The 27,731-nt window shown below is 42.4% G+C and overlaps 1 protein-coding gene across 3 annotated transcripts; it reads left to right on the forward strand.

Moving 5' to 3' along the window:
• The first annotated feature begins 290 nt into the window (after positions 1–290).
• Positions 291–27,731, forward strand: zmym2 (zinc finger, MYM-type 2). 3 transcript variants are annotated; one of them, XM_075480052.1, is made up of 25 exons: positions 291–351; positions 6,871–7,566; positions 8,509–8,677; positions 9,321–9,475; positions 9,815–9,963; positions 10,206–10,368; positions 12,114–12,326; positions 12,990–13,140; positions 13,638–13,753; positions 15,124–15,249; positions 15,676–15,826; positions 16,069–16,241; positions 16,333–16,498; positions 18,200–18,228; positions 18,336–18,477; positions 18,691–18,812; positions 18,902–19,052; positions 19,198–19,335; positions 19,965–20,089; positions 20,176–20,356; positions 20,445–20,587; positions 22,324–22,438; positions 23,016–23,258; positions 23,763–23,901; positions 24,702–27,731. In XM_075480052.1, exons 1-25 carry the CDS (start codon positions 304–306, stop codon positions 24,922–24,924), a joined length of 4,227 nt encoding a protein of 1,408 aa, XP_075336167.1. In that variant the 5' UTR covers positions 291–303; the 3' UTR covers positions 24,925–27,731. The 3 variants fall into 3 exon arrangements, with proteins under 3 accessions (XP_075336167.1, XP_075336170.1, XP_075336168.1); XM_075480055.1 differs by having other exon boundaries at positions 328–351; positions 6,875–7,566; XM_075480053.1 differs by lacking the exon at positions 291–351 and adding an exon at positions 1,270–1,315.

Raw genomic sequence — 27,731 nt, forward strand, 5'->3', positions numbered from 1 at the left:
AAAAGCATGATTTAAATTTTAAACAAAAAAGAAAGAAATAAGAACAATAGATAGAATCAGATAAAATCAGTAGTTAAAATGTGATTAAGTTTTGAAACTCAAGTTTTAGGAGCTCAAACCGAAGAAAAAACCGTTCCTTCATTAAAAAAAATAGAAAAATCAGTCCGAAAAAGCTTGTTTTTGTCCTTTGTCTGGAGTGTTACGTCACACGTAGCCCGTTCGGAGTGAGCAGTCCTTACAACAGACGATCTTCGGCCAGAAAGTGGAAAATTCTACGTTGTGCGCACGCGCTCCCCGGGATTAATGTCAAGGCACAAAAGTGGCGCTTACACCGTTTCCAGCTCTACTCCGGTAAGCGAATTTCACAGACGTTTTCTATATTCCACTTTAACGCCTAATTGGTGAAAGTTTGGGGAACTTGTGCGGGGCACCGGCTGGATGCCCCGGGAGTCTCTCCGGAGTCATACCGAGGCGAAGAGACACATTAAGGGATAAATAAACAGTTTAATTTTAACATATTTCCCCCCTGCTCCGTGTGCTGTGGCAGCTGCCGCCTCTAGTCTCCAGTATTGTTCAGCTGGCTCCCTAATGGCGGACGGCAGGCAGTGCTGTTTTCCGCTAGGGGAGGCGTGTGGAGGGGGGGGGCAGATTTTATCTGGTTGTAACTAACGAGAGACACCTGGTTCTCCCTGTCCTCCATGACGCTAAAGTAAACATGATTCCGGTATTTATTCTGGTTTCGTTTTTTTTTTTACCATCGCATGACACAGATGAAGGCAGTTCATGTGACACGTTGGGGGTGGCGCCCCTAGCGGTCGCCTGGCATATTTGCCACTGATTGCGCCAGGGTGGACTCCGTGCGGGGTAACTTTCCAATTAAAACCCCAACATCACAGGTATCATAAAAATGGGTCTCTTTTATCGCGATTTCGGGTCCGTTTTGACGACACTGTCACGTTTGCGACCAGATCTGGAAAACAAACCGAAGAAGATGGGCAGAAAACAGCCGTTAGAAAAACGTTAGGGGTTGTGTTTTTGAGTGTCACCACTGTGTGTATCCTGTGCAACATTTTGCCTCTTGTTATAATCCATCTGAGCAAGTTGGGGTCGATTTGTTTAGAGGCGCTTTAACAATGGCGCAGTCCAAGTCTGCTCTCCTCCCCTCGATCCGCCGCTAATCCAATGGCTGTTTGCGCCAGGAAGGGCAGGGGTGGGAGCGGAACGGAACACCCTGAACCACGTTTCTTCTGGACCCCAACTTGGAAGCTAGCCTTTCCTCCAGCCGGGTTATTTATGGAAGAGTTGCGCAGCTCAGGTAGTTGTTTTCATTGTTTTTGGTCAAAGTTTTGAACCTACTCCTTATTGCCAAGTTTTTTCGGATATCAAGCCGGGGGGGAAAAAAAGGAAGGGGAAGAGAGAGAGGGGGGGATCAGGTCGAGGATATTCAACGCGGTAAAAGGGTACCCTGACCGGATTTTATGCTCCAAACCGTCTTGATAATCAAGGGCACGACCAGGTTGTCCCTTACAGAGCTTGGTACTCAGTCATTTTCTAATATTTCTCATGAGAGCTCATCAGCTGTGTGGAGCAGGGTTTTTTAGTTGAGCTTTCTGCTGCCAAGTAACCGGAATGGGCCGTTTTTTTTAGCCCATCAGCTGGCTTTGGGGTGGGGGGGGGGGGGGGGGGGATGTTCTGGTGGCTGCGCATTACGCATCACTTCCCAGTGACATAAGACTTATATAATATTCTCACGCGTTTAATTTTGATATGTAATTTCTCATCTTGGCTACTGGCGCAAACGGCCGCATATATCTGCAGATTGTGACCTGCTGGAATAAAACATGAAGCTTGGCCTCATGCGCAAACTGTTGGAAAGGTGCAGGAGCACCTATGTGAGGTGGTGATGTGGCGCAGCCGTTGATTTGTCCGTTGAGTGTTTTGTTGCAGATGGAGGAGGAGGAGGAGGGGGGGGGGGGGGCAGTCTCTCCACAGCGCCGGCCCACCTCTCCGTCCACCTGGTGTTGACGTTGGGAGCAAGGTTGCATGTCAGAGCTCATTAATGCTGGGTCCTCGTTTTGCTCTCATCCACGTGAATGCAGGCTGTCTCACAGCTCTGCATTGCAGTCTGAACTCACTCTAGACCAGGCTATTTTTTTCCTCTCTGAGCACCTCTGCTTTGCACATAGATTCCTCTGTTGGTGTTATATCGGGCCAGAAAGCTGTGATGCATTATATTTTGCAGCTCAGCTTGGCTTTGGGGAGGTGTTGCACTTGAAGGAGAGTGCCTTTTGGCTCTCCTGTCCCAATATTTTACCACCGTTTACCCTGGCAGATTCTAACAAATGGGTTTTTCACCTTCAACACGTGCGGTTTGTAGACATCAGCCTTGGTTGTAGCTTCTTAAATGCAGGCTCCACTGGCTTTGGAGAATGGTTTGGACTCCCATCTTGTTTTTGAACAACCTATTGATCTGTGATGCCATTCTGTCATGCTTTCTGCTTCCTGTCACATGATCACAGAGAGCTACTCTTCCTCTTCCAGCTTCAGTGTTTTACAGCTGAGCAGATTTGAGATTATCAGCTCTGCTACGACCTTTTTTATACATTTTTTTTTTTTTTTTTACTCCAAAGTGCAGCGGTTTGATTCATTTTTAATGAAGCGGTTGACATTTTACACCAGCTTAACGCCAGTGCTTCTGAACCAGTCCCTCCTTTATTGAAGAAGTTGAATTTATTTTCATTATAAAAAAAACGCAAATGCACAAATCATGTGATAATTCAAGCTATTTTGCTCTTGTATAAAAATACACTGAATATTTGAGAGTAGGACTGCAACAATTAGTTGATTTCTTACTGAATTGGTCATTAATTAAAAACTAATTATAAAACGGGACATTTTCAGGTATAACAACAGACTGCATGATGCTGTTTGAGGTATTTTACTGTACGGTAGGGTTTAGTACCTTTTTAATATATGGTCCTGGTCCGGTTATCTTCTTGATGTGTGCCTGGGAGTTTAATTTAGAGGTCTGGTAATACAGCACAGTGACACAGCTGTAAATACCAGAGGTTGTTTGAATACTAATAGCATCCTTAAAGGTGGGAATTTAACGGTGTAGCGCACTGCTGTCTATCGTCGTCTGTTGTGAGGGGTGTTTAAATGCATTTTGTGTCCAACATAAATACATTTATTTTGACCAAATGGGGCAACTCTCTGGTAAGCTTTTGACGGTCCAGAAAAAGACGTGAACCTCAGGTTTGATGAATGAACTGCTTGGATTGGCCTGACATCACACAGAATTGTCAGCTTGTTTCACTTAATTTCCAGCCAAAGTCTCAGATTTCTCGACTCTGACCAAGACGATCACAAGAGGGCAACATTATCCACCAGAATTCAATTCGGTTTAAAGTTTTCTGACGTAAAGCCATGCCAACGTAGGAGTGGAGCTGTACCACCACAGTGATGCTGATTGGCTAATCATCAGTGCTCCTGTTATTCTTTTCAGCCCAGAAAACCTTGTGTGTTTACTTTATTTACAGCTGACATTTTGACTAAGGACATTAGCGATGTTTAGGGTTCACCTTTTCGTCCTCCGGGAAACCTCAGACATATTTTTACCAACTGAAGTGGAGCCCTGTGACTCCTAAGGGGCCTCGTACAATAAGAAAAATCAACTCGAGTATCCATGAACGTCTGTCGCTCTTATCTTTTTGGTCTTTAACAGTTTAACACGCCATCTGCTCTTTTGGACCCCTTTGAGGGCCTTAATTAGACAATTCAACATGTTGGATCCTAAAAACTGAACGTGTTGAGATGCTACGCAAACCTTTTTGCATTAATAACTCACTGAATGATAGTTGGCAGTTGGAGGTCGTCCTTATGGTGTGTTCAAGGACAATCTTTTCCCCTGATGCTGGCAACGGGAGCCGCAGCAGGGGGTCCTCCTGCAGCTGCTTGTTCTTTATATCGTTATGGTGTACAAGAGCTTCACGTAACCGGGTAGATTAGACGAATTTAGATGGTTAAAATGTTAAATGTTGCTGCTTGCTTTAGGGCTGGGTCTGCAGCCTACAGAGTAGTCCAAAAAAAGGAGGCGCTCTTCAGTTGTATTTTCTCAAAATCATATTGATATTCATATCATATTCAAAATTTCGACAGGTTGTAGGTGTTTTTCGTCCTGTTTTTTAATGTAACATCTATAAAACAATTGGAGACTCAAATTTTATTGGTCACATCAACTACTTTCTTGTCACAGTTGGAGCCCTCTTCATTCACTCTGGAGTTCACTCAAACATTTAAAAGTGCTAATTGAGGGTTTGTTAGTTGAGTCACGTTGTGTCTGTTGATAATTGCCCAAAATGAAGCTCAAATCACTTTTTTTTTTTTTTTTTAATTAATTCAGAAATCTAGGTTACAGTAGGGCTGGGCGATATGGACCAAAAGTCATATCCCGATATATTTAGGTTGAATATCGATATACGATATATATCCCGATATTTTTTCCGCAAAGTGAGAGCTGTGAAATGAAATGCTCAGTCAAAGTCAAAGCCAAATACGAGTAGTTTTATTGAACACTCATTATAAAATGTAAACATAAACACTGTATAACAAAGCTCCGTAAGGTGCACATTTAAATAAATAAAATATCTTAAATAAAATTAGATTTTATTTAAGATATTCTATTGGGACGGGTGTTCGATAAGCATCTCCCTGAAATGAGTTTTTGGAACTTGGGATGTCTGTATATCGATATATGCGATATGGCCTAATTCCATATCTTATTTAAAAATATATCGATATATCGCCCAGCCCTAGGTTAGAGCAAAGACTACTCGAACATTTTCTTGCCATAATTTCTGTTTTTTATCAACATTTTAAAGTGTTGAGTTAATAATGGGTAAATTAGCAGCTGCTCGTTGATTTCATCACATGAAATGCTATTTTAAATTTCAAGCAAACTTGTGGAAAATTAGTTTAATTGCCTCATCTTGCACTTGAGAAGCTTTGGGACTGCAGCTTCTGGCCAAATGTTTGGATAAAGAAATGGTGGAAGTCTAATTCAGGCGTGACTTTAGACTCAACGTCTCAATAGTTGTGAGGAGTTGGAACCAGTTATAGAGCGATGTGTCCCAGTTTGTAGCCATGTGATGTTTCATAGGGAGGTCGGGGTCATCAGCTGGCTCGGGGTTTGTTCGAGAGCTATAAACTGGGCTCGGATTTGGAGAAAATCTGGGTAAAGGATGGAGTTGCTAACCAACCTTCCTTTGAAACGAACTGCAGATGTGCCGTGCTCATCAGGAACTTAACACAGTGAGAGTGAGAGTCATCCTGTGTCCTCCCAAGATGCTACTGTGGCACAGTGCTGGAACCAAAATGGCCACCTCAGTGATGTGGTTGATGTGACCCGGCGTCCTCAGTGATATAGACTGTGCTCTGTTACAGCTCATAGGCCCGTGTTCAGGTGCTTTCAGGCTCTTCCTGTTCTGCGTGTCTGTCAGGGTGGAAAAACAGCTACGAAGATCGGCGTCTGCACAGAAGTGTGTCTGTGAGCTTGCATCTGTTGGTGTGTGTTTCTGCGCTGCAGCTGTCAGCAGTGATGTGATATGTGGCTTGCAGCCACCCTCGCTGCTGTGTAACATGAAAAGGAGGTTTTGACAGAAACGGATGAGTTTTATCGTGCGCACGCGTCCCCAAAAGTGCTTTCAGTGGAATTTGGGAATGTGCCACGAATAAGACTGCAGGGTTTTAACTGCACATCTTTATGCTCAAGAAGCCTGTGTTTTAGACCAATTAACTGCAACGCTGATCTTTACTAAAGTAACTTCATACCCATTCATTAATCTGCATTACGCCGTTGATGGAGCCAAACCATTGCAGTGCCGTGTCGGCCAATTCAACAGCGCCCACATGGAGAGCAGAGAACAAGTCCTTTTGGTGGTTGGCCTTACCATCACCCTGGCAACCAAGGTGTAGCATCGCTGGTTGCCAAGGGAAACAAGAGAGTAGCTGTGTACTGAGATGGGAAAGACAGCAGGTGAGAGGAGGAGTATTGTGCCGGTTCGTTGGGGTATGAGGAGGGGCAGAGTGGTCAAAGTTCAGCTTTCGATTCTGCCGTTGCATCTGTTGAGCGTCACCTGCCCTCTGACTCTGGAGCACGAAACCCTCCGCTATCCTTCGACGCCATCAATCATGGTACTTTTCTAAAGCAATAATGGCATCACTCACATAGAAGTAAGTTAATAAGAAATGATGGAAATAAAGAAACTGGCTTATTTTTAGAAAAGCTTTCCTGTAAATGTATTTGTGCACCGGATAATTTAATTTAGGTTCCACCAGTGATTTAATTGTAAAAAAACCTCCTTGATGTTGTCAGGTTTTATGTCTTCGCTGCTGCCTAAAACAAACTGGAAGTGTTTTAATATTTTTTGATATATTTTTTTTCTGTCCATTGGTTGTTGCAGCTCTAATGCTGACAGATTGCATCCTATTTTTGTTGCACCAACCTATTTATCTCTCTTGGTGTGCTGATCCTAAGTTTGAATGGACACCAGTGACCTACATGAGGCACGTCGCCGCCACAGCATCGCCAAGGCATCCATTTTGACTGTGTGCAGAGCATCCTTTGAAATCAGAGGTTGTAGCTGCGTCTTTGAAGTGAAAGGCTTGTATCTGGGACAGGCTTGTGTAAAAAATTAGGATGTTGTTAAAGGCTCAGTTGAACCAAACTCAAAGAAAAATGAAAAAAAAGGTGTTTGATGACATCAACCAAGAGAAGGTGTAACCATGGAACTCACCTCTGGGGATACCTGTTCCACCTAATTGCTGGCTTCACCTAATTATGTCCTGCTGCCTTTTTGTTTGTGTCGCCAGGTAGTTGCCTTAGTGATGGATGGGGAGTCAGAACCAAACCCTGTCGTGGTAGAAGAGGCAGGGGAGCAGGTGGAGCCCAGGAATGCCACCCCTTCCCCAGAGCAACAGGCCACGCCCCCTGCCGAGGAGTCTGGGGAGGTGGTTTCCGTGGTAACAGGAGATGGAGCCCCGAAGGAGGATGGCACCGAGGACAATGATGATGATGTGGTTCTTGTAGGGGAGGAGGCTGGCCAGTTTTCTACCTCCTCTCAAGACACACCCAGCACAGACTGCCTAGAGCCGGCTGCTGCTGTAGCAACAGTGGACACGGCAACGATGCCTTCCAAGACTCCCAGTTCTCCCGTGTCTTCCAACGCATCCATGGTGGGGGAATCTCAGAAGCCAGCAGTTGCATCACTAGAGCCTATCGTCATCGACGACGAGGAGGACTGTGGACAGAAAGATGCGTCCGCCTCCTCACCTGTTCCCCCCGGCTGCTCCTCTGGATCTCACTCACCCAACGCTCTCAGCAGCACTGAGCCGGACTCGGAGATCAGGATCGCCAGCGTCACCACGCTGGGCTCCGGCAGCCAGAAGGAAAGCTCCACGCTCTCACCGGGGAATGCGTCACCAGATCCGGTGGACGTCCAAGAAGACATGAACCTGATGATAACCTCAGTGACGTCACTGCAGGGAGGAGCTACAGCCGTTATTGCAGTGAGGATTCGCTTCATTAAACACATTACATTCACTCCTGCTCATGTACAGTGTAAAGACTGATAAAATAGAATAGAATAGAAAAATAGGCAAGGCAATTTTATTTATAGAGCACAATTCGTACACAAGGTAATTCAAAGTGCTTTACAGCTACATAAAATCACAAGAAGGCAATAAAATCATTAAAAAGAAATAAATAAAAAAAATAAAAAACCCATTAAAAAAAATCATTAATTAATTAATTTAACAGGGAAGAGTGCAGATAAAATACTTTCAGGTGTCATATGCACATCTAAATAGAACTGTTTTCAGCCTGGATTTAAACATTGTCAGAGTTGAGGCCTACTTTAATACTTTATTCATCCCCCAATGGGGGAAATTCAAATTAGTCAAGTAGCTCAAAAAATTAGTAATATTTACAATGATTGTATATTAACAATAATAATACCAATTCTAATAAAAATACTACTACTAAATAATAATAATAATAATAATAAATGATTAAATAAATTTAAAACAATCAATCAATCAATTCAAAATCAAAAGCAGGTTTACTTGGTGCAATTCAGAAAATAAAATGTAATAACACTGTTGACAGGAGATATTTTCTGCTCATTTATTCAAAGCTTTCAGAACCACCACAGCATAAGAAATCTGTGGCCCTTTATAGAGTAGAATAGAAAAATACTTTATTCATCCCCCAATGGGGGAAATTCAAATTAGTCAAGTAGCTCAAAACAATTATAAATATTTACAATGATTGTATACTAACAAAAACAATAATAATACAAATTCTAATAAAAATACTACTACTAACTAATAATAATAATGATAAATGACTAAATAAACAAATAAATAAAAAATCACCTTTTTTAATCACCTTTATTCTAGTGTTTTGGGACTAAAGAGGAACCCTCTAAACTCTGCGATTTCTGTGTTTAGGCAGGTGAAGGCCAGGCAGAGGAAAACGGTCTGCAGATCAGCAGTGCCTTCAGCCTCAATCCTGACACCCCATCTGCTCGACCAACCGCTTCCTTTAACCCGGGGCGGGGCTCAGGCTCCATCAGCCAGCTCGTTCAGAACGGAGACACGGGGACGCACAACAGAGCAGGTAACAAATGGATTATCCAGGCGGGGGGATTTTAGCAGCCGTTATGCCTCTCAGGTAAAATGTAAGATTGGGGAAAAGTGAGTCTCCACACGAGCATCTCCTGCTTATGTAACAGGCAGCGTTCTGTATGTTTATAATTCTGTCATCAGGAAGCAGCATGTGGTCTCTGCAGGCACTATCCCATCATCTGTTCTCACCTTTTTCCATGTGAAAGGATAATTTACCACCTGATTTGGAACTCTGCTGTACTGTAATCAAACTGTGTCCATAGTTTAATTGATGTATCGTGTCCCACCTACTGTGTGCTCCACCCGAGTATTTCTATTTATAAGACTGCATCTCACATAGAATTTGCTGGAAATATTGATATTTTGTTACTGTTTAGGATGCTTTATTATTTGTATCTGTCCTTTGGTTTCATGTGTGCCTTCTATCTTCCTCTTACCAAAAAAGGTAAAAAACAGAAAATGTTCAAACTTCTGAAGTCAAACGAGCCTTGATTTGATAAACAGCTCACTTTTCAAATATGATAAAGTCTGTGGAAGGACTTTAACGAGTTGTGTTGCAGAGATTTTCTTCAGCCAAAATTTGCCTATGAAAGTTTAAAATAAAGAGTTCCCATTTGTCTCCACCTTTCCTGTAGATTCTTGGATCTCTCAGTCAGCCTCAGTCCCCCGCAACCAAAAGCAGACGGGGGTGGACTCTCCGTCACCGGCCACTTCGCTGCCCAAACCGGCTGGCCAGTCTTCCTCATCCACTTCCTCCTCAGGCTCCCAGACACAGCCCAGGACAGTCAAGGTAATCCACAAAGGTCAGGGAGATCCTTTGTAGTTACGACAGGGGCAGTTTGTTGTGTAGAAGGAAACATTCACATGTACCGCTGGAGAGCAAATAAGCAAACACATGATTGCCAGATTCAGAAGTGCAGCTGTTTTAAGAAGTGACCTAAGCTGTAGTATCTATAGATATAACGATTCCAAAATTCTGTTTGTGACTGAGTAGCTGTTGTTGGGTAAGTCTTGCACGATGAAACGGTGTCTCCTGAGGTTTTACTGACAGCTAATCGTATAAGGTAATAAATTCCTTATTGACTTTGTGAAACTGCCCCTCAGTTAAATCATTGTTTGCTCATTCCAGGTGACCTGTGCTAACTGTAAAAAGCCTCTGAAGAAAGGCCAAACAGCCTACCAACGTAAAGGCTCCACACACCTGTTCTGCTCCACCACCTGTCTCTCTGCCTTCTCACATAAACCCACCCCCAAGAAGAGCTGCACTATGTGCAAAAAGTGAGTGTTGCAGCCGAGGCGTCCTTTTGAATAGAAGCTTGTACAGCGCATGCAGCTTTTGAACTATAGTAGGTTGTAACAAGGTAATAAAGTTTCCTGTGCATTCAAAACCTAAGAAGAATAACTTCCAACCACAGCATTTTACATTAAGGAGAATGTTTTTTTCTTTTTACCAAGCGATGCACATTTTCTGTAGATGTTTGCATTCATCTGTGCCGTGTGATGTGTTTTGTGTTTTCCAGGGACATCACAAACATAAAGGGTACAATTGTGGCCCAGGTTGACTCCAGCGAGTCTTTCCAAGAGTTCTGCAGCACTGGTTGCTTAGGTGCATACGAGAGCAAGCAAAACCCTCCCAAATCAGGCCTCAAAACCAAATGCACTGTTTGCGGCAAGCTCACGGAGGTTAGTTTGTCCAGCGCACTTACCAATAGATCCTTATTTCTTGTCTTTACCTTTCAGTTTAAAGGCCCTGACATCTGCAGTGACAAAAAGCCAACATATTAGCCAATACTAAGAGGATATCTCATCACTGAAGAGAGCAATAGTCTTTCTATGTTTTTATTCCAGGGAAACTGGAGTAAGAAAGTCCTAAATACGGTAATCTGTTTTTGTTTTTGTTTATTATTCAGTTTTTAGTGTGGAACAGACTCAGTCAGGCTTTATTTTTAAGATGTTTGGGGTTCTCAAGTTCATTCTTTTATGAAGCTAAAAACATCACAAACGGATATCTTTGAGTTAACCGTAAAGTGTTTGTTGAAGCACATGCAGGACACTGAACAGCCAATCAGAGCGATCTCTCTCACTGAGAACATTTACATGATAGTAGAACAAAGGAAATGATTGTGTTTGATCAAAACGCTGCGATATCACGGCTGGGGATCAAATCACTCCTGCATGTATACGCTTTACTGGACTCAGATGGGCCTTGGTGCCCCACGTGCATCTTTTTGTAAAAACAGTAAAGTGTAGGTAGATGTGAATATAATTCTTCTGTTTCTTCTTCGCGTGTCACAGGCTTTACAGTTCTGACTCGACGCTTTCAGACCATTTTAAGTTATTTTTCAGGCTTAATCTTCTCATCAGTCTGCATGTAATTCTCCACATACTTGTTCTGCTCTAATGAATTAAAAAGAAAGTAAGAGAGGAGGGAAACGGATCAAAGGACATTCACAGTATCAGATGCATCAGATACAAGTGCACAACCTGTGTGCACAGTAGACAGGAACTTTAAACTGGATTTGTAATGTGTATAGAAGCATGTGCACATCTGCTGTTGATCTGCTTAGGTTTACTGTAGTCCAGGGGCTGCTAACACGGCTGTAGGTAGGCTTCACCATCCAGTCTTTGTTTTAAAGTTAATTTTGCACAAAACATGTATTTTTTTGGAGAGTCTTGTTGCATTTCTATCCATATCTTGTCACCACTTTTTCATTTTCTTTCTTGGTCTTGATATTTAATCCCTTAGCTTACAACCATTTCATTACCTCTGTCTCTTTAACTTCTTCCTCCACTTTATTGTCCTCCTTCTCGGGTAACGAAGTATCTTTCCCTCGTCTATCTTTATCCTCTTCTGGCCTAGCTATAATGTAGTTGACTCTCTCGGACCTTTCTTGCCCTCTTCCTTCTCGATATGGCTTCTCAGAGCCCATTTTCATCAGGGCTTCAGGGCAAAAACCTTTTGAACACTGAGACGTGCTTTTGTTAGTAGCTTTTTATGTTAAATGCAATTAGTTGTCTTACTGTGGCCACCGCTCGACTGTAACACTGTCATGTAGCAAACACAGCCGTCTACATTTGTGACTTATTAAGATCACGGCATTATCTGTGTGCTTGTGGTTTCATTTGCTCATAAAGGCAACAGCAAACTATAATTGCTTTAAGAATACTGTCATTCATAGGTTTAAAAGTATTTCTTTGTAGCTTTTTATTCCTATCTCAGCTTGTCCTGTGTTTTTGCATTGGCTGCTGTCCTTAGTGATGTCTGACTTGAAGTTGCTAGTTGTACTTGACTACTTATAATAGTGTTTACTCATTGGTTTTGCACATTTATGCAGCTAAGGGTGAGAAGTTTATTTGAAAAGATAAGCTAAGTTTTGGTGATCACTCCGCGTTAGTCAGCTGTTCTTTTCCTCCCGTCCTGTCTACAGATCCGGCATGAGGTTAGCTTTAAGACTGTGACCCATAAGATCTGCAGCGACGCGTGTTTCAACGTTTACCGCAGGGCCAACGGGCTGATCATGAACTGCTGTGAGCAATGTGGCGACTACCTGCCCACCCGGGCATCAGCCAATCACTCCTTGCTGGTGGATGGCCAACAGAAACGCTTCTGCTGCCAGAACTGCATCAGGGACTACAAGCTGGTAATGTTGTAGAATTTGCACACTTGGAGCCTGTGTGATTGCTTTTGATTCAGCTATATTGACTTAAATCAGACAGCCAGAGCATTAATACATGTCATAGTTTCTGCTGATTCAGCTGAAGTACCCTTAGCAGTGAAAGGAAGCCTTCCCCACGACTGACATGTCAACACAAGAAACTGGTGGCTCCGTACCACTTAGTGGTCACAGTCTGGAGCTCTTACAACAATAAAAAATTAAGTTAGGTTAGTTTTATCCTGCGACAGCAGCCAGGTCTGAGCTGTGATTAATCAGAAACTGCTCTGGATTCCCAATAAACACCTATTTGTTTTCAGTTATGATCAAATCAAATTTATTTTTATAGCACATTTCATGTACAAACAATTCAAAGTGCTTTACATAAAATAAAAGCATTGCAGCAGGGAGTGGAAGAAGCATTAAAAATACATAAAAGAATATAAAGAGAAACAAATAAAATCATTTAAATGAATTTAAAAACAAGCAACAGTCAATGATGTAGTAGTTTTCAATGATGATTTCTCCTCATGCATCTGTGTTACTATAACCATCCTGAGGTCACTTAAACCAGCTGTTTTTAGCTAAAAGATGTTGGTTTGCAATAATTCGTCATGTAATTGGTCTGTGTGATGATGCTCTCCCACCCAGGCCCACAGTAAACTTGCGAGCTGCCTGACGTGCAAAACATTGATCAAGACAGGCGAGGTGCTCCACAGCCTCGGAGCGAGCGGCGCCATGGGCTCCTACTGCTCGGTCAGCTGTATGAACAAAGGCAAGCTGACACCAACGCCCCTCCTCAGTGAGTAACATGGGTTTAACAAACCTTAAAAACATCATCCAAAATTTACCTTTCTTTTGTTTATTTGTGCTTTCTAAACACAAGAACACGAGGTTACTGTTCTACTTATTTTCTATTGAATAAATAATGATGTGTTAATCATTTTGGATTATATTTACCAGATTTGTTTTAATAGCTGGTAAGGACCAGATGATAGTTTTCGGAGGTCCTGACGTGTAAAACCTTAGAAATGAAAGAGGCTGCATGTTCTCACTTGGAACAGAGAAATGTTGGCAGTGGCAGAACGATTACGAGCGTCCAGCTCGGCGAAGGCTGGTTTGGATGTTCGCTGTGCAGAATTACATTTTCCTCTTGGTTGATTGTGTTTAGGTTTATTGGTTTGTTGTATGCTTTTTGAATATCAAGCAGCAGGAAAAAAAAAGGAGCGTTTCTTAAATCGAGAGAAACTGTGAGGCTTTTGTAAGGAAATACATTTTTTTGTCTTTCTGTGCGTGCAGACACAGAACCCACGTGTCATTTCTGTAAGAGGAATTCGTTACCGCAGTACCAGGCCACATTGCCAGAGGGGAATATCCTCAACTTCTGCAGCTCACAGTGCGTTACCAAGTTCCAGGTGGGAACTCTCCTGTGATTTCCAACGAAAAGACACAAAACAGATTATCTATCTTGTCCTTCTGATGTGTTTTAGATTGATAGCCACAACAGTAGTTTTATTTTGCTGAATGAAATACTGTCAGTGCTTTACGATGAAGCGGGATGATGCTGAAAATGAGCATAACTTTATTCCACATTGACTCAATATTAAAGACGTTCAATAACTGGATTGAAAAATAAATGCTTTTGAAGTCCCACTTCTGCAGCTTCCTGGAAAAAAAACAGTTATTGACGTTTGAATTGACCCAAGTCACAAAATTTAAGCCCCAAATCAGCTGTTCCTCAACTTGCTGTTTGACACATTGGACTGAAAACAGTTCAGAACATCTCACAGTCCCTCAGTGGGATTAATGGAGTGAGAATCCTGCCAAAACCTGGCAAGCAAGCAAAACATGTTTCACTCATGTCCAACGATTCACAAACAAACTTAGTGTAGTTTGCAAAGAAACACATCTTCAATTTCAAAAGAAAATATCCTTCAAGTACGAAACTAAAATCTTTAAAGTGCAAAACAATTCGACAACTGTGAAAAACTTTTGGCACAATCTTACGGCTGTTACGATCTTACCGCCGTGCACAAATGCCTGTAATTTGCACTCCACAACAACAGGTGGCGCTGTTGATTTAATTTAAGGCTGCTAGGATGACTGCCCCCATCCATTCAAGGCCGCCAACAGGAGCTACCATTTCGACTCGGACACCTGCTCGGAAGGAGGAACGCTATATGAATCTGCCAAAGTCGCGTTCCTCCTTCCGAGCAGGTGTTAAATTAAATCAGCAGCGCCACCTGTTGTTGTGGAGTGCGAATTACAGGCATTTGTGCACGGATCAGTTTGCCTTTGATTACGGATCTGCAAAGCGGAAAGTTACTGCCAAAAGTCACGTGACAGCGGTAAGATCGTGCCAGAAGTCACGTGACAGCGGTAAGATTGTGCCAAAAGTTTTTCAGTTGTAGAATTGTTTTGAACTTGAAAGATTTTAGTTTCGTACTTGAAGGATATATTTTTGCAATTGAAGATGTGTTTCTTTGCAAACCACACTAAGTTTGTTTGTGAATCGTTGGCTCGAGTGAAACATGTTTTGCTTGCGAGGTTTTGGCAGGATTCTCACTCCATAGGGATTCTGGGACTTTCTTAGCTTTATTGGCCCCATGTTGCATTCATTTAAAAATCAACAAGAAAACAGATTTTTTTTTTTAAGTAAATTTAACTTAATTTTATAAAACAAGTAAACCAACATGTTTATGGAGCGTTCCTAATGCTGTTACACACCAGCTTCAAGTCGAACCTTTATTGTTCTTTTCAACTTTTATTTTATTTTTAACAACAGAATGCTACTCTTCAAGCAACCACCAATGGACAGACGCCTCCCTCCACCACAAACAACACCATCCAGCTTAAATGCAACTACTGTCGAGGAGCGTTCAGCTTGAAGCCAGAAATTCTCGAGTGGGAGGTGAGAGTTGCACTTCATTCGTCTGATGTACTTTTAACATTATATTCTTGTAATTTTGTCCTTTTTTAGATGCAAAACTGCCTAAATGTACCAATTCTAGCCTCACTAATGTAAATAATTGCTTATTTTCTTATAGTAAAACTTGTTGGTCTTACAAATCAAGGCATTTGAATGTGTCCACTTGGTCACTGGGAAATAGTTACAGGCATTATTTACTATTTTGTTACATTTAGTAGAACAAAAAGCCAATGAAACAATTGTCAGATGGGCAGAAAATGACCCCAAAAGAAAGGTAAAATAGTAATATGAGTTGTCACCCTGCTCTGTTTTGATTGAGACAGTATTTTTAGTCTTGAAGATGGTATGAATTTAAACATGAATGTGGAGAATCTTGACTCAGCGTTCTCCAAATGTGACTGCCTTCAGGATAAGGTCTACCAGTTCTGTAGGAAGACGTGTTGTGAGGACTACAAAAAGCTCCACTGCATTGTGACGTTCTGTGAATACTGCCAAGAGGAGAAGACGCTTCATGAAATGGTCAAGTTTTCTGGAGTCAAGAGGCCGTTCTGCAGTGAAGGTAATATTCTCCTCTCTCCTGGGACACTTTATAAAGCTTCTTTAAAGCTTGGAAAGAGATTGTTGGTGCATTTTATCTTTTTTGTTATTTGTTTTTTTTTTTATCTTATTTGGGTTTGCCTTTTAAGCTTCTTTATCATCTTTAAGGACCGTTATCTGGTTCTCCAACGAATGTATCATCTGCTCTTCTGTTCTTCTAGCTTTCTCCATGTCCTTTATTTATTTTCTTTGTTATTTGTCTAGGTTGTAAGCTGTTATTTAAGCAGGATTTTATCAAGCGGCTCGGCCTGAAGTGTGTGAGCTGTAATCACTGCAACCAGCTCTGTAAGAAATGCGTGACCCGGCAGCTCGGTGGCATGACTCGGGACTTCTGCAGCGAGGGGTGTGCCAATAAGTTCAACGACTGGTACTACAAGGTCCGCTCATTTATGATACATTAGAGTCTGTGTTTATGTGTGATTAAAATAGGTTCTTGATATTCTGAAATGCTCTCCTTTTGGCCACTAGGCGGCGAGATGTGACTGCTGTAAGGTGCAGGGAAACCTGACGGAGTCTGTGATGTGGCGAGAAGAAATGAAGCATTTCTGTGATCAGGACTGTCTGTTGAAGTTCTACTGTCAGCAGAATGAGCCCATCATGGTCACTCAGAAAGGCCCAGAAAACAGCAGCATGGGTACGACATCAGTGTGTTTTTCTGTGCACGTTGGTGTCCTTTTTTCTGGAATTTAACAGCATCTGAAAAAGAAAACATTTCAGTTGGCTTCTGCTTTTTTTTTTTTTTTAAGCCCCTTTTCTCTGAGATTTTGCTCTAGCTCGTTTCCTCACCTTCGTACTGACCAAACAGAGTTGGTGTAACACTGAAAATCAGTCCATGAAGACCACGTATCAACTCGTGGTCACTTAAAACACTTCCAGACTGTTGCTCTGATAAAATGTTGAGTTTTTGGCAGCATCTGTCTGTGCAGTAATTTTATATATGTATATGTGTATATATATCTATATATATATATATATATATAGATATATATAGATATATATAGATATATATATATATAGATATATATATATATATAGATATAAAATATGTTTAAAAACAAAGTAAAGCCATAAGCTACAGCGAAGGTGTGAGCGCCTCAAACTGTTTTTGTGTCACTCCCAGGGCTCCGAACCGGTTCAAGGAACGAAAACGAACGGAATTTTACGAGAAACGAAAACGAAATGGTCTTCAACTGTTCCGGAACAGAAACGTTTTTCTGAAATCCACAAAACCGGTTAATAACGGTTTTTTTCGTTCTCTATATATTTTATAAAATTTCACAAAAGCGTAGCCTTTGTCAGGGGAAAAAAAAAGACTACTTCCGGTTGTGCGTTCACTTCGCTGCCCGCTAGGCTCAATGCAGGCAGCTGTCACGAATCACTTCCTTTATCCACTACTTAGTCTAGTTATCCACTAGTTATCCATTAGTTAAAGTGATGGTTCGGAGTAGATTCACCCTGGGGTCATTTGAACCGTGACATCCAGCCAAGTAGCCCACCCGAAGTTTTTCCGATCTTGGCCGAACATCAGCTGAGTTACTGAGTTATCCCGAATAGCTTAGTACAAGCGCTAATGGAACCCGGCAGTATCTCCAAAATTACCACACTAAAATCACATGCCATGACACTTCTACAGTAGTACAAATATGGTCTGTACTCACAAAACGATGTATTTGGAAGTTTGTACATAGTCCAGGAGTTTATTATTATCAACACAAGCCTGATAGCTTCTCTGCTGCTAAAGCTGCGTCGACGTCACTTCCTTGATCTGGGAGCTTCAAAGTAAGATGGGGGTTGATCTGCTACTGTAGACAACAAAGCAAGGCTGCTCAATTTCTCCATTGATAAAATAAATCCACAACTCTACAACATAAAAATTCATGTAGAATATAGCATATACTTTATTGTCTACAGTAGTAGATCAACCCTCATCTTACATTGAAGCTCCCAGATCAAGGAAGTGACGTCGACGCAGCTTTAGCCCATCTGAATGTTTTTGGATGCTGCCGGTGATTTATTATTTTTGGGCATAGAGCTACGGTGTAAATCAAGGGCAAATACTAATGAGTACGTCTATTCTAAGGTAAAGTCCACACACGTAGACTTGATATGCCCGCCAAACACTGCCGGAACGATAAGAACGAACGATATTTTATGTTCCGAACCGTTTCAGGAACGATATGTTGGTGGCGGAACGCAAGAACGAAAACGTTAAACATGCCTGAACCGTTCGGAACGGAACGATTGAAAAATAATTTCGTTTTCAAGCCCTGGTCACTCCTTTCGACGGATGTCTTCATGAGGAAAATATCTGATGCATTTAAACTTTCTCTCACAGGGACAGACGTTCAAGGGGCCAAACTTGGGGTAAGTTTACTCCATATATCATGAAATGGATTAGATCTGTGATGTTTACTCATGCTGCCCCCCTGTCCTGTAAAAACTAAAGAGTTTCCCTCCTTTTTCTGTTGCAGATGGTGAACCAGAGTACGGCAGCGTATACCAGTGGAGGTTTGGTAAGAGACGTGAAGAACAAGGCGGTACTCTGTAAGCCGCTCACCCTGACCAAAGCCACCTACTGCAAGCCGCACATGCAGAGCAAACCTCTGCAGACAGGTAAGAGCAGCTCTTCAGTTCAAAAGTGCAAATGACTGTTGCTGCCCATATAGGACAGAGAATTACCTCGGATATAGGGATTTTAGACATAATTCTGATACCTAGTGAGGCTTAAATCAGAGATGTTGTCCTTTTTTATCTGTAGGCAACCATTAATACACATGATATGCATAAATATTGTAATATAAAATGTTGGCATATGCGTGTCCACAGATGTAGATGATGGCGTTAAGAGAGAGTATGTTCCTGTACCTATACCTGTGCCCGTCTTCATCCCCATGCCCATGAATATGTATTCCCAGATCACTCCCACTCCAGTCTCTCTGCCTGTACCGGTAAGACATCATCCTCCGTTCGTCAATGCATTTGGCACAAAGTTAGAAAGGAGCAGTTATTAATGAACGTAATACCTTGTCCCTTCCAGATTCCTGTGCCTGTGTTCATGCCCACCACCCTGCAGGGGGCAGAGCAGATCGTTCAGACCATCAAAGATCTGAAAAATGAAATGGCTGCTATTCCCCTGGAGTCTGATCTGCTCTCCATGGTTGATACGACCTCAGATAACCAAAAGCCAGGTGAGTGATTAAAGATAAGGAATGGAACCGATAACGTGATGATAGAAGCTCTGGGCAGCATCTTAATGCATGTTTACTCTGCTGAAGTTACAGGAAATGCACATCAAAGAAGCTTAAAAATATTTCATGACTGCATGTATTTTAGATGTGAAACCGATAAAGGTGAAGAGGGAGCGTGATGGAGAGGATTCCCCGCGCAGCAGCAGCTCCGAGGAAGAGGAGGAGCAGCTGGAGGAGGAGAAGTACGAGCCCGACCTGGACCTAGAGGCAGACTTCCCTCAAGGTAAATAGCTCTCAACCAGAGAGCTGTAACTCATAATGTTTCAGAGACAAACAGAGGCAAGCACTAATAAGACTGGGAAAAAAAAAAAAACCTTCCCACAAATCCAAATCCGACAAAACCGATCTGAATCTTGTTCAAGCTGCCGGGGCTTTTCCATTAGATTAAGAGTCGGGATCCTCCTCCTTCTGTTGACCAGTAAAAGCTGTGATAGTCCAGCTGATTTAGTCACTGAGTCACGTACTCATCTGACATTTTATTTGTGTATTTAGTTCCATCCAAGTTTAAATGTCAAGAAATGAGCAAATGCTCTTAAAATTGAATCACTTTGTCTCCAGAGTCCGTTGTGATGCTCTGATTATTTTTATTTTTTTTCCCTCTCTGTGCACGTGTATCCTCCCTCCTGGGTTTCTTTTAATGGTGCAGTAATTGAGATTAAAATTCTTCCCTCTGGCTATTTGCGGACCCGATGTCATCAGCACTGTCAGGACAGGGGTGTGAAGTTATTGACTGTCTGATCGCGTTACAACCAGGATTTTAAGTTTTAGACATTGTTATTGAAAATTAACTGGAGTCACGCCCTCATTGAGCATATTTTTTACTTTTTTTATTTTTTACTTGTACTGTCTCAGCCTCAGACCCTGTTCCTGTTCTGGAAGGAATGGACGAGGATATGGGCTTCTCTCTGCCTCCAGTCCTGACAGAAGAGAAAGAGGAGCTGGAGGAGTCGACTCCTCGACCACAACCAAGGAGACTCGTATGTGTGCACACACATGTTTAATTTAGAGACTTGTCTTTGCCAGCTTAGCTCGACTTTATGTAATGAGTGTCTTTGTGCTGCAGGGGAACAAGAGGCAGGCAGTAGAGGAGGCTTCATCCACCTCTTCCCTTCAAACGAGCAGATCGTCAGAGGGGCGGTCGCTGCCTCTCAAAGCTCGCTACGGCATCAATGCCTGGAAACGCTGGGCGCTGTCTCTCCCTGACAAATCAGAAGACACCAAAGTAGAAGGTGGCGCCAAACCAGGTAAGCTAAAAACAATTATTTACCTTCTCTGAAATCGTCTGGACTTTGTGTGTTGATGGCAGTCGATGTCTGTTCCCATCTTCTGCAGAGCGGCCTAAAAGTAACCTGTTAGCACTGAGCTCTGAGGAGCTGAACTTGGCTCTGTCCCAGTTTGTCAAAGACGTCTGCAGATCCAACGGGGAGCGCTACTCACCGGACAGCATCCTCTACCTCTGTTTGGGGATCCAGCAGGTTGGTAGCCTGAGAATAAAGTTCCACACACACTGACCCCTCTCAAGGGGGCAGCAAGCTCTAATACAGTGATACTCACTATTTTTTTCACAAGAGCCACAGTGGCAGAGCAAAATCAAGGGAAGAGCCATTTTTACGACAATATACTAAGTCCCCTTTTGCAACTATGCATTTCTACATATAATACTTCCCACAAAAAAAAGAAACAACACAACCAATACATTTTCAATTAAGACCACATTTACCTTAATATACTGGATGAATTCTGGATGAACATGGTTTTTGTGCTGGTTTTTGCCCTTTTTTAATTAAAAACCGATCCATTGCGCCTGCATCTCGCGCTGGCTAAAGGAGCTAGCATGCACTGCGGTAAAGTGTGAGGTGGTTTAAGTGGGCTGCGTTGCCAGGTTTAACAGAGCCCCCTTTAGGAAACACCATTAATCCTTAATTAATACTTAATAAAATTACTTAATACTGCGCAGTATTCACTGTATGTTATTTGAAAAAAATTATTGTTATTGTTACCATATTGTTATAAGCTACAATGAGTATCTCTGCTCTAATACATCACAATAAAGATGTGTATTTGACTCATTCGCAGTCATGTGACAAATAAGACGATGATAAATTGTAAATTTTCCGAACATGAATAGGGGAGGTGGAAAGTTATGACGTAGCAAATGTGTCGCTTGTATAACTGATGAGCTGCTTCCACTTATAGAGAAAAAACATGGATGTGAAATAATCCTCTGTTGAAGGGGTTTTTAAGGGTTTTCACCAATTTTCGTCCGATAAAGGGCCGAGGTTTATGTATGTTTACGAGTTCTACCTTTAAATTTAACAGTTTTACAGGAACAGAACCATCAAAGTTTAGTTGTATCTGATTTATAAAATACATCTGGAGAAATTAATCCAGTCTAATTATGAGTTTTTTGAGCCTTTTTATTACTAAATGTGTTGATGAGATAATCACAACTTTATTGAGTTTATCTTTTGTTTTTACTCTAAAAACAGACAAGCCATCATTGTTCATTGGTATTTTTTTAACTTAAAGCAGCTGTATTTGTCATCGTGCTACTTTTTCTTATATTTTATTAAATATATTATATTATATAACAAAACTAACTTTTAAAGAAATTAATAGAAATATTCGCATAAAGAAAATACAGGTTAAAAAACGACAAGCCTCAGTAATGTTGCTTTTCTATTTTTCTGTCGCTCTATCTGAGGTAGGAACTAAGTGTAGGGTAAGTGTTTCTAGTGGGTCAGACTTTGCGGTGCACACCCTTTCCCCTCCTCCTCTCACATGTGAGCGGCAGCATGGCTGCAGAGGAGAGCGCCTTTTTGCCTAAAGTCCTCTGGAGTTGGATTTTTCTGCCAGAAAAACGTAAGATTCCCTGTAACTGTGTTTAAAAGCTGCATCTGATCAGTTTCTGTGAAAGTTTATTGATTAATTTGTTTGGAATCGTTTACGGTGGTTTTCTTGGCCTGCTGTTTTCTGTGTTTCGTCCTGTTTTAAAAAGCAGCGGATGGGTGTTGCTGATTTATTTATATATATTTTTTGCACATATTACCGTGTCCATTGATTATACCTATTTGCTGTTCACATCCTGAAAAACAGTGATGATCTTTTCCAAATGAGGACACTTTGAGGTCTCGGATCGATATTTGTTCGTCCCTTTTTTTTTTCTTTTTTTTTTAATGTGTTGTTTTTTTTTTTTTTTTTTTGTCTGAAGCATCTTCACGCCAAAGGCCGGAAGGATGACCTGTTCAGTGACCCGTGCTACCAGCAGTTTGGACAGGAGCTGAACAAGGTGCTCAAAGACTGGCAGCCCAGCGTGCTTCCTGATGGTGAGTGCAGCCACACGTGGTGGGATCCGAACATGTGACTGGCACGTGGTGACTCTTTTTGAAGTTTCACCCAGTAGAAATAGCGTTTTAGGGATTTAAAACTTGCCTCGGATGATTGATTCTTAACAAAAGCAGTGCTCACAGAAATAATAACTAACTTGCAGACGTGTGTCGCTGGATCTCAGCATGGAAAATTAGAGCTAATTACAAAGATACGACGCCTGGAAAGAAAATCCTCCATCACTGATAATAATGACACTGTGAAGTGGCACCCTGGTGAGATATAGGGGTGTGTTTGAACGTATGCTTGTCAGCACCAGCTGGTGGCACATGGCTGTTAAATGCTCACTATTATGACTTGTGTCCTGTGATTATAACTCTTTTGCTGTTCACATCCTGACACTCTGTGATTGGACTTTAATGTTATATGAGGACGCAGCGTAAACACTGACCGCAGATTCAGCCGGTGTGGTAGACGAGTGCACGATGATGCCTCCCTCTTCATGCTTGTGATTGCACCGTGAACGTAGATTTTGTTTATTCCCTGGAGTGGTGGTTAAAGTAGCGCTCTCTCCAGGCTCGCTGTGGGGTCGAGTGGAGGAGCAGAGCCTGTGGAGCAGCCGGCACCTCGGCGAGCAGAGTCCCGCCGCTCTGCTGCGCTCCCTGGTTTACCTGAACACCAAATACTTCGGGCTGCGCACCGTGGAGCAGCACCTGCGCCTCTCCTTTGCCAACGTCTACGGTCCGGACACGGTTCATCCTGTTACCAAGGAGACCACCGTCTGCATCCGGGTGCCCTCCATCTCCCAGGATCACCCCGGTGAGGCTGGAAACATGTACCTATTTTAAGAAGAGTTGTAACAGTTCAATGCAGCTCATCAGATTTATGTCATTTGTGATGGACGAGGAAAATAAATACAAGATGTTAAAAGTTCTAAACTTATAAGTGATGTAGAAACCAGGATGGAAGTCTTCCAAATGATTCCAATTATTTATTTTAGTTTTATTCTTCTACTTTTATCATAAAGTTGGATTAGTATAGAATAAATTCACATTAATTTATTGGATTAATGCGAGTGTTGCTCCCCAGAAACACTGAAACTGAAAGGAATTAAAGTTTCTGATTTAGTTTTTATGTCCACATATGATGCGTCCTCTTTGTTCACAGCCACCAAAGGTTAAAGGGCCGCACCTTTTTACCTCGTATGAATGTGAACTGTCACCCTGTTGAAACACGGGGCCAAGCAACAAGCTCTAATCTCACAGGAGACGGCTACGTTTCTACAAATGTGAAAACGTCTTTATCGGTTGGGTTTTTGTGCAGTGAAAACATGGCCCAGAAAGAGGAAGCGCGAGTTGGAGGATGGCGAGCAGGATGAAGACGAGGACTCGGGAGGCTCCTCTGTTTGCTGCCCGGTGAGGAAGCACGAGTGTCGTCTGTACGAGCTCTACAGATCCAAGTGGTAAATACATTTGATCCAACTTTCCATGTTCATAGCTCCCAATAACTAAAGCATTTCAGTATTTTAACTGTAAGAAAGTTAACATTTAATCAACCCAGTTGATTTAGAATAAAAAATCAGAAAAACTGTAGTGACTCTGGAAGGAAACGACTTATTTTGCACCTTGGGTTTTATGTCATCCCCAGCTCTTAGTCCCTACTTCGGAGGATAATGGATCTGACCGAAGTTATGATCTGATACAGCTACGGCAGTATTAACAAATAAAGTGATACCAGGGTTAATATCGATGCCATTTCTTTATTATTTCTGGAATAACCGTCTCCAGCTGGAGTTAACTGTCAGTTTATCACCATCGACCTTCATTTCAGACACAAATGTCCTTATAAACAACAATAAAATGTCTAATCGGACATTTCTGAATGTTTTGTGCATCCGTAGATCAGTTATTTAGGTTTCTCTGAAGTCCTGTGATTAAAACTTATTGCTGTTCACATCCTGAACCACGCTGTTGACTCTTGAAAGATGAGGACTTGAAATAAACTGTTATTTAAAGTTTCTCCTTGTTGGTAAACAGACTCACAGTTCTCCCTCTGTCTCACCCCCTCCACCCCTTGTCTTTTCTCCCCTTATTTGTTACGTTCTTCCTTCTTTCTCAACATTTTTACACCCCATTTTCTGTCCTTCCATACGATAAATTCTCCATCCTTTTTGTTATTCCTCCCACTGTCCTTTTCTGTCTTTTTCCACCTTTCTGCTGCTTCTCCTTTGGTTTTCCCCTCCCTTACTCTCCCTCCCTCCAGCCCGCCGTCATTGCGGGAGCGCCTTGACGTCTTCTACGTTCAGCCGGATCCGGCCAGCGGCCCCGGCGACCCGCTGTGGTTCAGCTCCACACCGCTGGAGCGACAGATCCTGGAGAACCTCCTCACCAGGGTCCTCCTGGTCAGGGACATTTACACAGACAAGCAACATCTGGAGGAGGAAGAGGAGGAAGAGGACCATGGTGAGGAAGTGGGAGGGGAGTAGCAGCTGCTTGGACCTGGGGAGAGCACGTAGGGTATCCCATAGTTTGTCCTCTTCGCCTGTCTCGTCTCTTTGCCCTCTTCAGTGACTTGCTGTTTCCTCCTGGTGAGGGACGTCCCCCAAACTCGTACCTTTGTCTTAAAAAGGAAGCCAGAAGAAAAAAACTTTTGATCTCACAAACCAGAAGAGGAGAATGGGCACATACGGAAACTAAGGTTGCTGTGTTTTATTTTTTTCTACAGTCGGAACTAAATCAGGTTGAAGACAAAGTGTCTTGGTGGGTCATCGTGTGTTTATAGTTCTCAGACAGGCAGCCACCAGGAGGCCGCAAAGAGGCATCAGAGGCACAGAGGGAGGGTGCTGGGAAGGTATTATCAGACAGGTCCGTGTCCCCCTCAGCTTCACTCTGTGGACGGGGAAACTCGGGAGTATTAGAGGCCGAGACGGACGAGTACAGGGAGGACCACAAAGCTCATAATAAGACGAAAACCACAGCTGGTGGGTGGACATCGCATCCTTCGGCCTATAAAATGAAGCAGATACACGGCTGGCAGAAAGGATCGTGTCAGACATTCACAGCAGCTTATCGTGTCTCCAGCAGAACTACAGCAGTTATCAGAGCCTTACTTTCATCAAGTATTACTTCACGTGTGAGTTTGAAAGTGTCGAGGAAAGTAGATGCATCGTTTACGTGCTTCGTACGCTCCGTTCTGAAGTTACTGACGTGCTGAGAGGCTCACATGGGACCTGCAGGCTCCCGTCCGATCTGTGTAAACCACAGACGACATGAACCAAAATCACACAAGTCGAGCTGCTTGGAGTTTCTCCAAATGTCTTGGATGTTCAGCCCAGCTGGTTGTGTTTTTATGTGTCAGAATTCAGTTAAAAGAACACCCGTCAGTGTCAGATCATCAATATATCTACTTTTACTGGCCGGACCAATGCCATTACATCATGTCACACATACGGATCGATTCATTTTAGATGCAGACACACGTCAGAAAATAAGAGACATCGAGTATCTGAGACCAGTGTTTAAATGCAGTGTCGCTTTAAGCTATGAGGCTTAAATGATGACGATGGGGAAATATTTTAGAGGACAAAAGTTGTCCTTTCATTCAATAATGGGTTAATTACTGATATAACACCCAAAGAAACCCGTAATGTGGCCGACGGTATTCACTGATCAGAAGCTGCAGAGGTTGGTTTCATGTCAAAGAGAAACGGGCAGAACCTCGTTCCTCTTTTAAATTAGCGATGAGGGAATTTAAGGCGGGTTTTGTTGTTGTTTTTGTCCGGACGTGGTCGCTGGAATGTCTTCAGTGTGATAATTATCGCCTTGTAGAGTCTTTGCTGTGTTGGTCACTGCCTGAAGATGACGTTTCTGACCCTCCAACGTGCTCCAGAAGCAGCAGAATATCATCAGCCACTTCCTCGTTGCATCACTTCTCCGTTCACCAGGCTGCTGCTTTCGTTCCCTCCCATCGTCCCTGCTCTCAGGCGAAAACCTTTGCGCCGCAGCGGAGTCCTTCGGTCTCTCATCTGACAGATCTGCCTGAGGCGCAGGGCGACAAGCTACCTAACAACATGCTGCGTTTCTTTCTCGGACATTAGGGGAACATTCCTTCCTGTGATGTAGCATTACTCGCGTACTAAGCCCAGATTGGGTCGCTCTGGTGTGTAAATATCTCTGGAACGAGGCGGTTATTTCAGATGGAGTCGACACAGAGGGACTCTGTTTAGTTTGGGGTAAAGAAAAAGCTGCCTACTGAGAAGCCTTTTGAAAAAAACTCATTATTTATTTCTCTTTTTTTATTAGTTTGACTGTATCCATTTTGTGTTGGGATGTTTATGGGTGAGTTTTCCTTCTCTCCGTTCATCGATAACTTGCCTCAGTGCTGCACCCTCGCCCATCTGTTGTTGGTTAACGGGCATCGGGGGGGGGGGGAGAGATCCTGCTAAACATGAAGGACGACCATTATTCAAACTTTTGAAGTCTGCTTTTGTCCCTGTATTTTCACCATCGGTTTCCTTAAATTTATTTGAAAACCAAGCACCTCTTAAGTGTCCCAGTCTTCTGAGCTTGTTCTGCAGAGCAAAGGTTTTTATTGTGACAGATTATTGATCAGACATTAGATGCCCCCCAACCAACTACGTGAGTTCCACTTAATTTATGTGTTTAAAGTCCTTTTTCTTTTTTTTAAACAATAACAAAAAACATCCTTTTGTTTGCCATCAAGTTAAAATCTCATGAGGGTTATTTTTCTACTTCCTTCATTAGATCAAAATAGGATAATCACATGATAAAGAAGCCTTCATGGACCCCCTCCTCATATATTCTCCTGGTTTAAAATGTCCTCTGTGCACAATCCACATCACTGCTCCCCCCCAGAGTTTTATTTTATCTAAAGAGCAGGTGTTCCTGATATTTTGTACACACGACTGCATTTAATGGTCTGAATCTGCAGGGAAACAATCAGGAACAACGGCGTCGGATTTAAACTGAGAATCTTTTGGTGAAAATGCCCAAAATCGAAACCTTTAAACTTTACAGGTTAGCAGACCCTGGATCAGAGGACACTGGTTAACCAGACTGATGTTTGTTTCTTTTTTCTGTTGGACTGGGAGGCAGCGAACAGACCTGCCACAGGTTTGGATCTACAGTAGACGCTGTGGTCGGCTTTAATGCCTAATGTGAATGTGCCTATCTGTATATACTGAAAGTGAGTGATTGTGACTTGAATCTGATGCTATGTGTGTGGGCTGATCTGCTGATACGGTTATGTTTAATAAATGATTTCATTTTCTAA

Source organism: Odontesthes bonariensis, chromosome 12, assembly GCF_027942865.1.
Source record: "Odontesthes bonariensis isolate fOdoBon6 chromosome 12, fOdoBon6.hap1, whole genome shotgun sequence".
NCBI lineage: Eukaryota > Metazoa > Chordata > Actinopteri > Atheriniformes > Atherinopsidae > Odontesthes > Odontesthes bonariensis.

Excerpts from the sequence above, each read along its gene's own strand:
- zmym2 (XM_075480052.1), top strand. The coding sequence starts at position 304 with ATGTCAAGGCACAAAAGTGGCGCTTACACCGTTTCCAGCTCTACTCCG. Across the intron at positions 13,141-13,637 it reads GACACCAACGCCCCTCCTCA|ACACAGAACCCACGTGTCAT; the intron begins GTGAGTAACATG and ends CTGTGCGTGCAG. Across the intron at positions 16,242-16,332 it reads TCAACGACTGGTACTACAAG|GCGGCGAGATGTGACTGCTG; the intron begins GTCCGCTCATTT and ends TTTGGCCACTAG.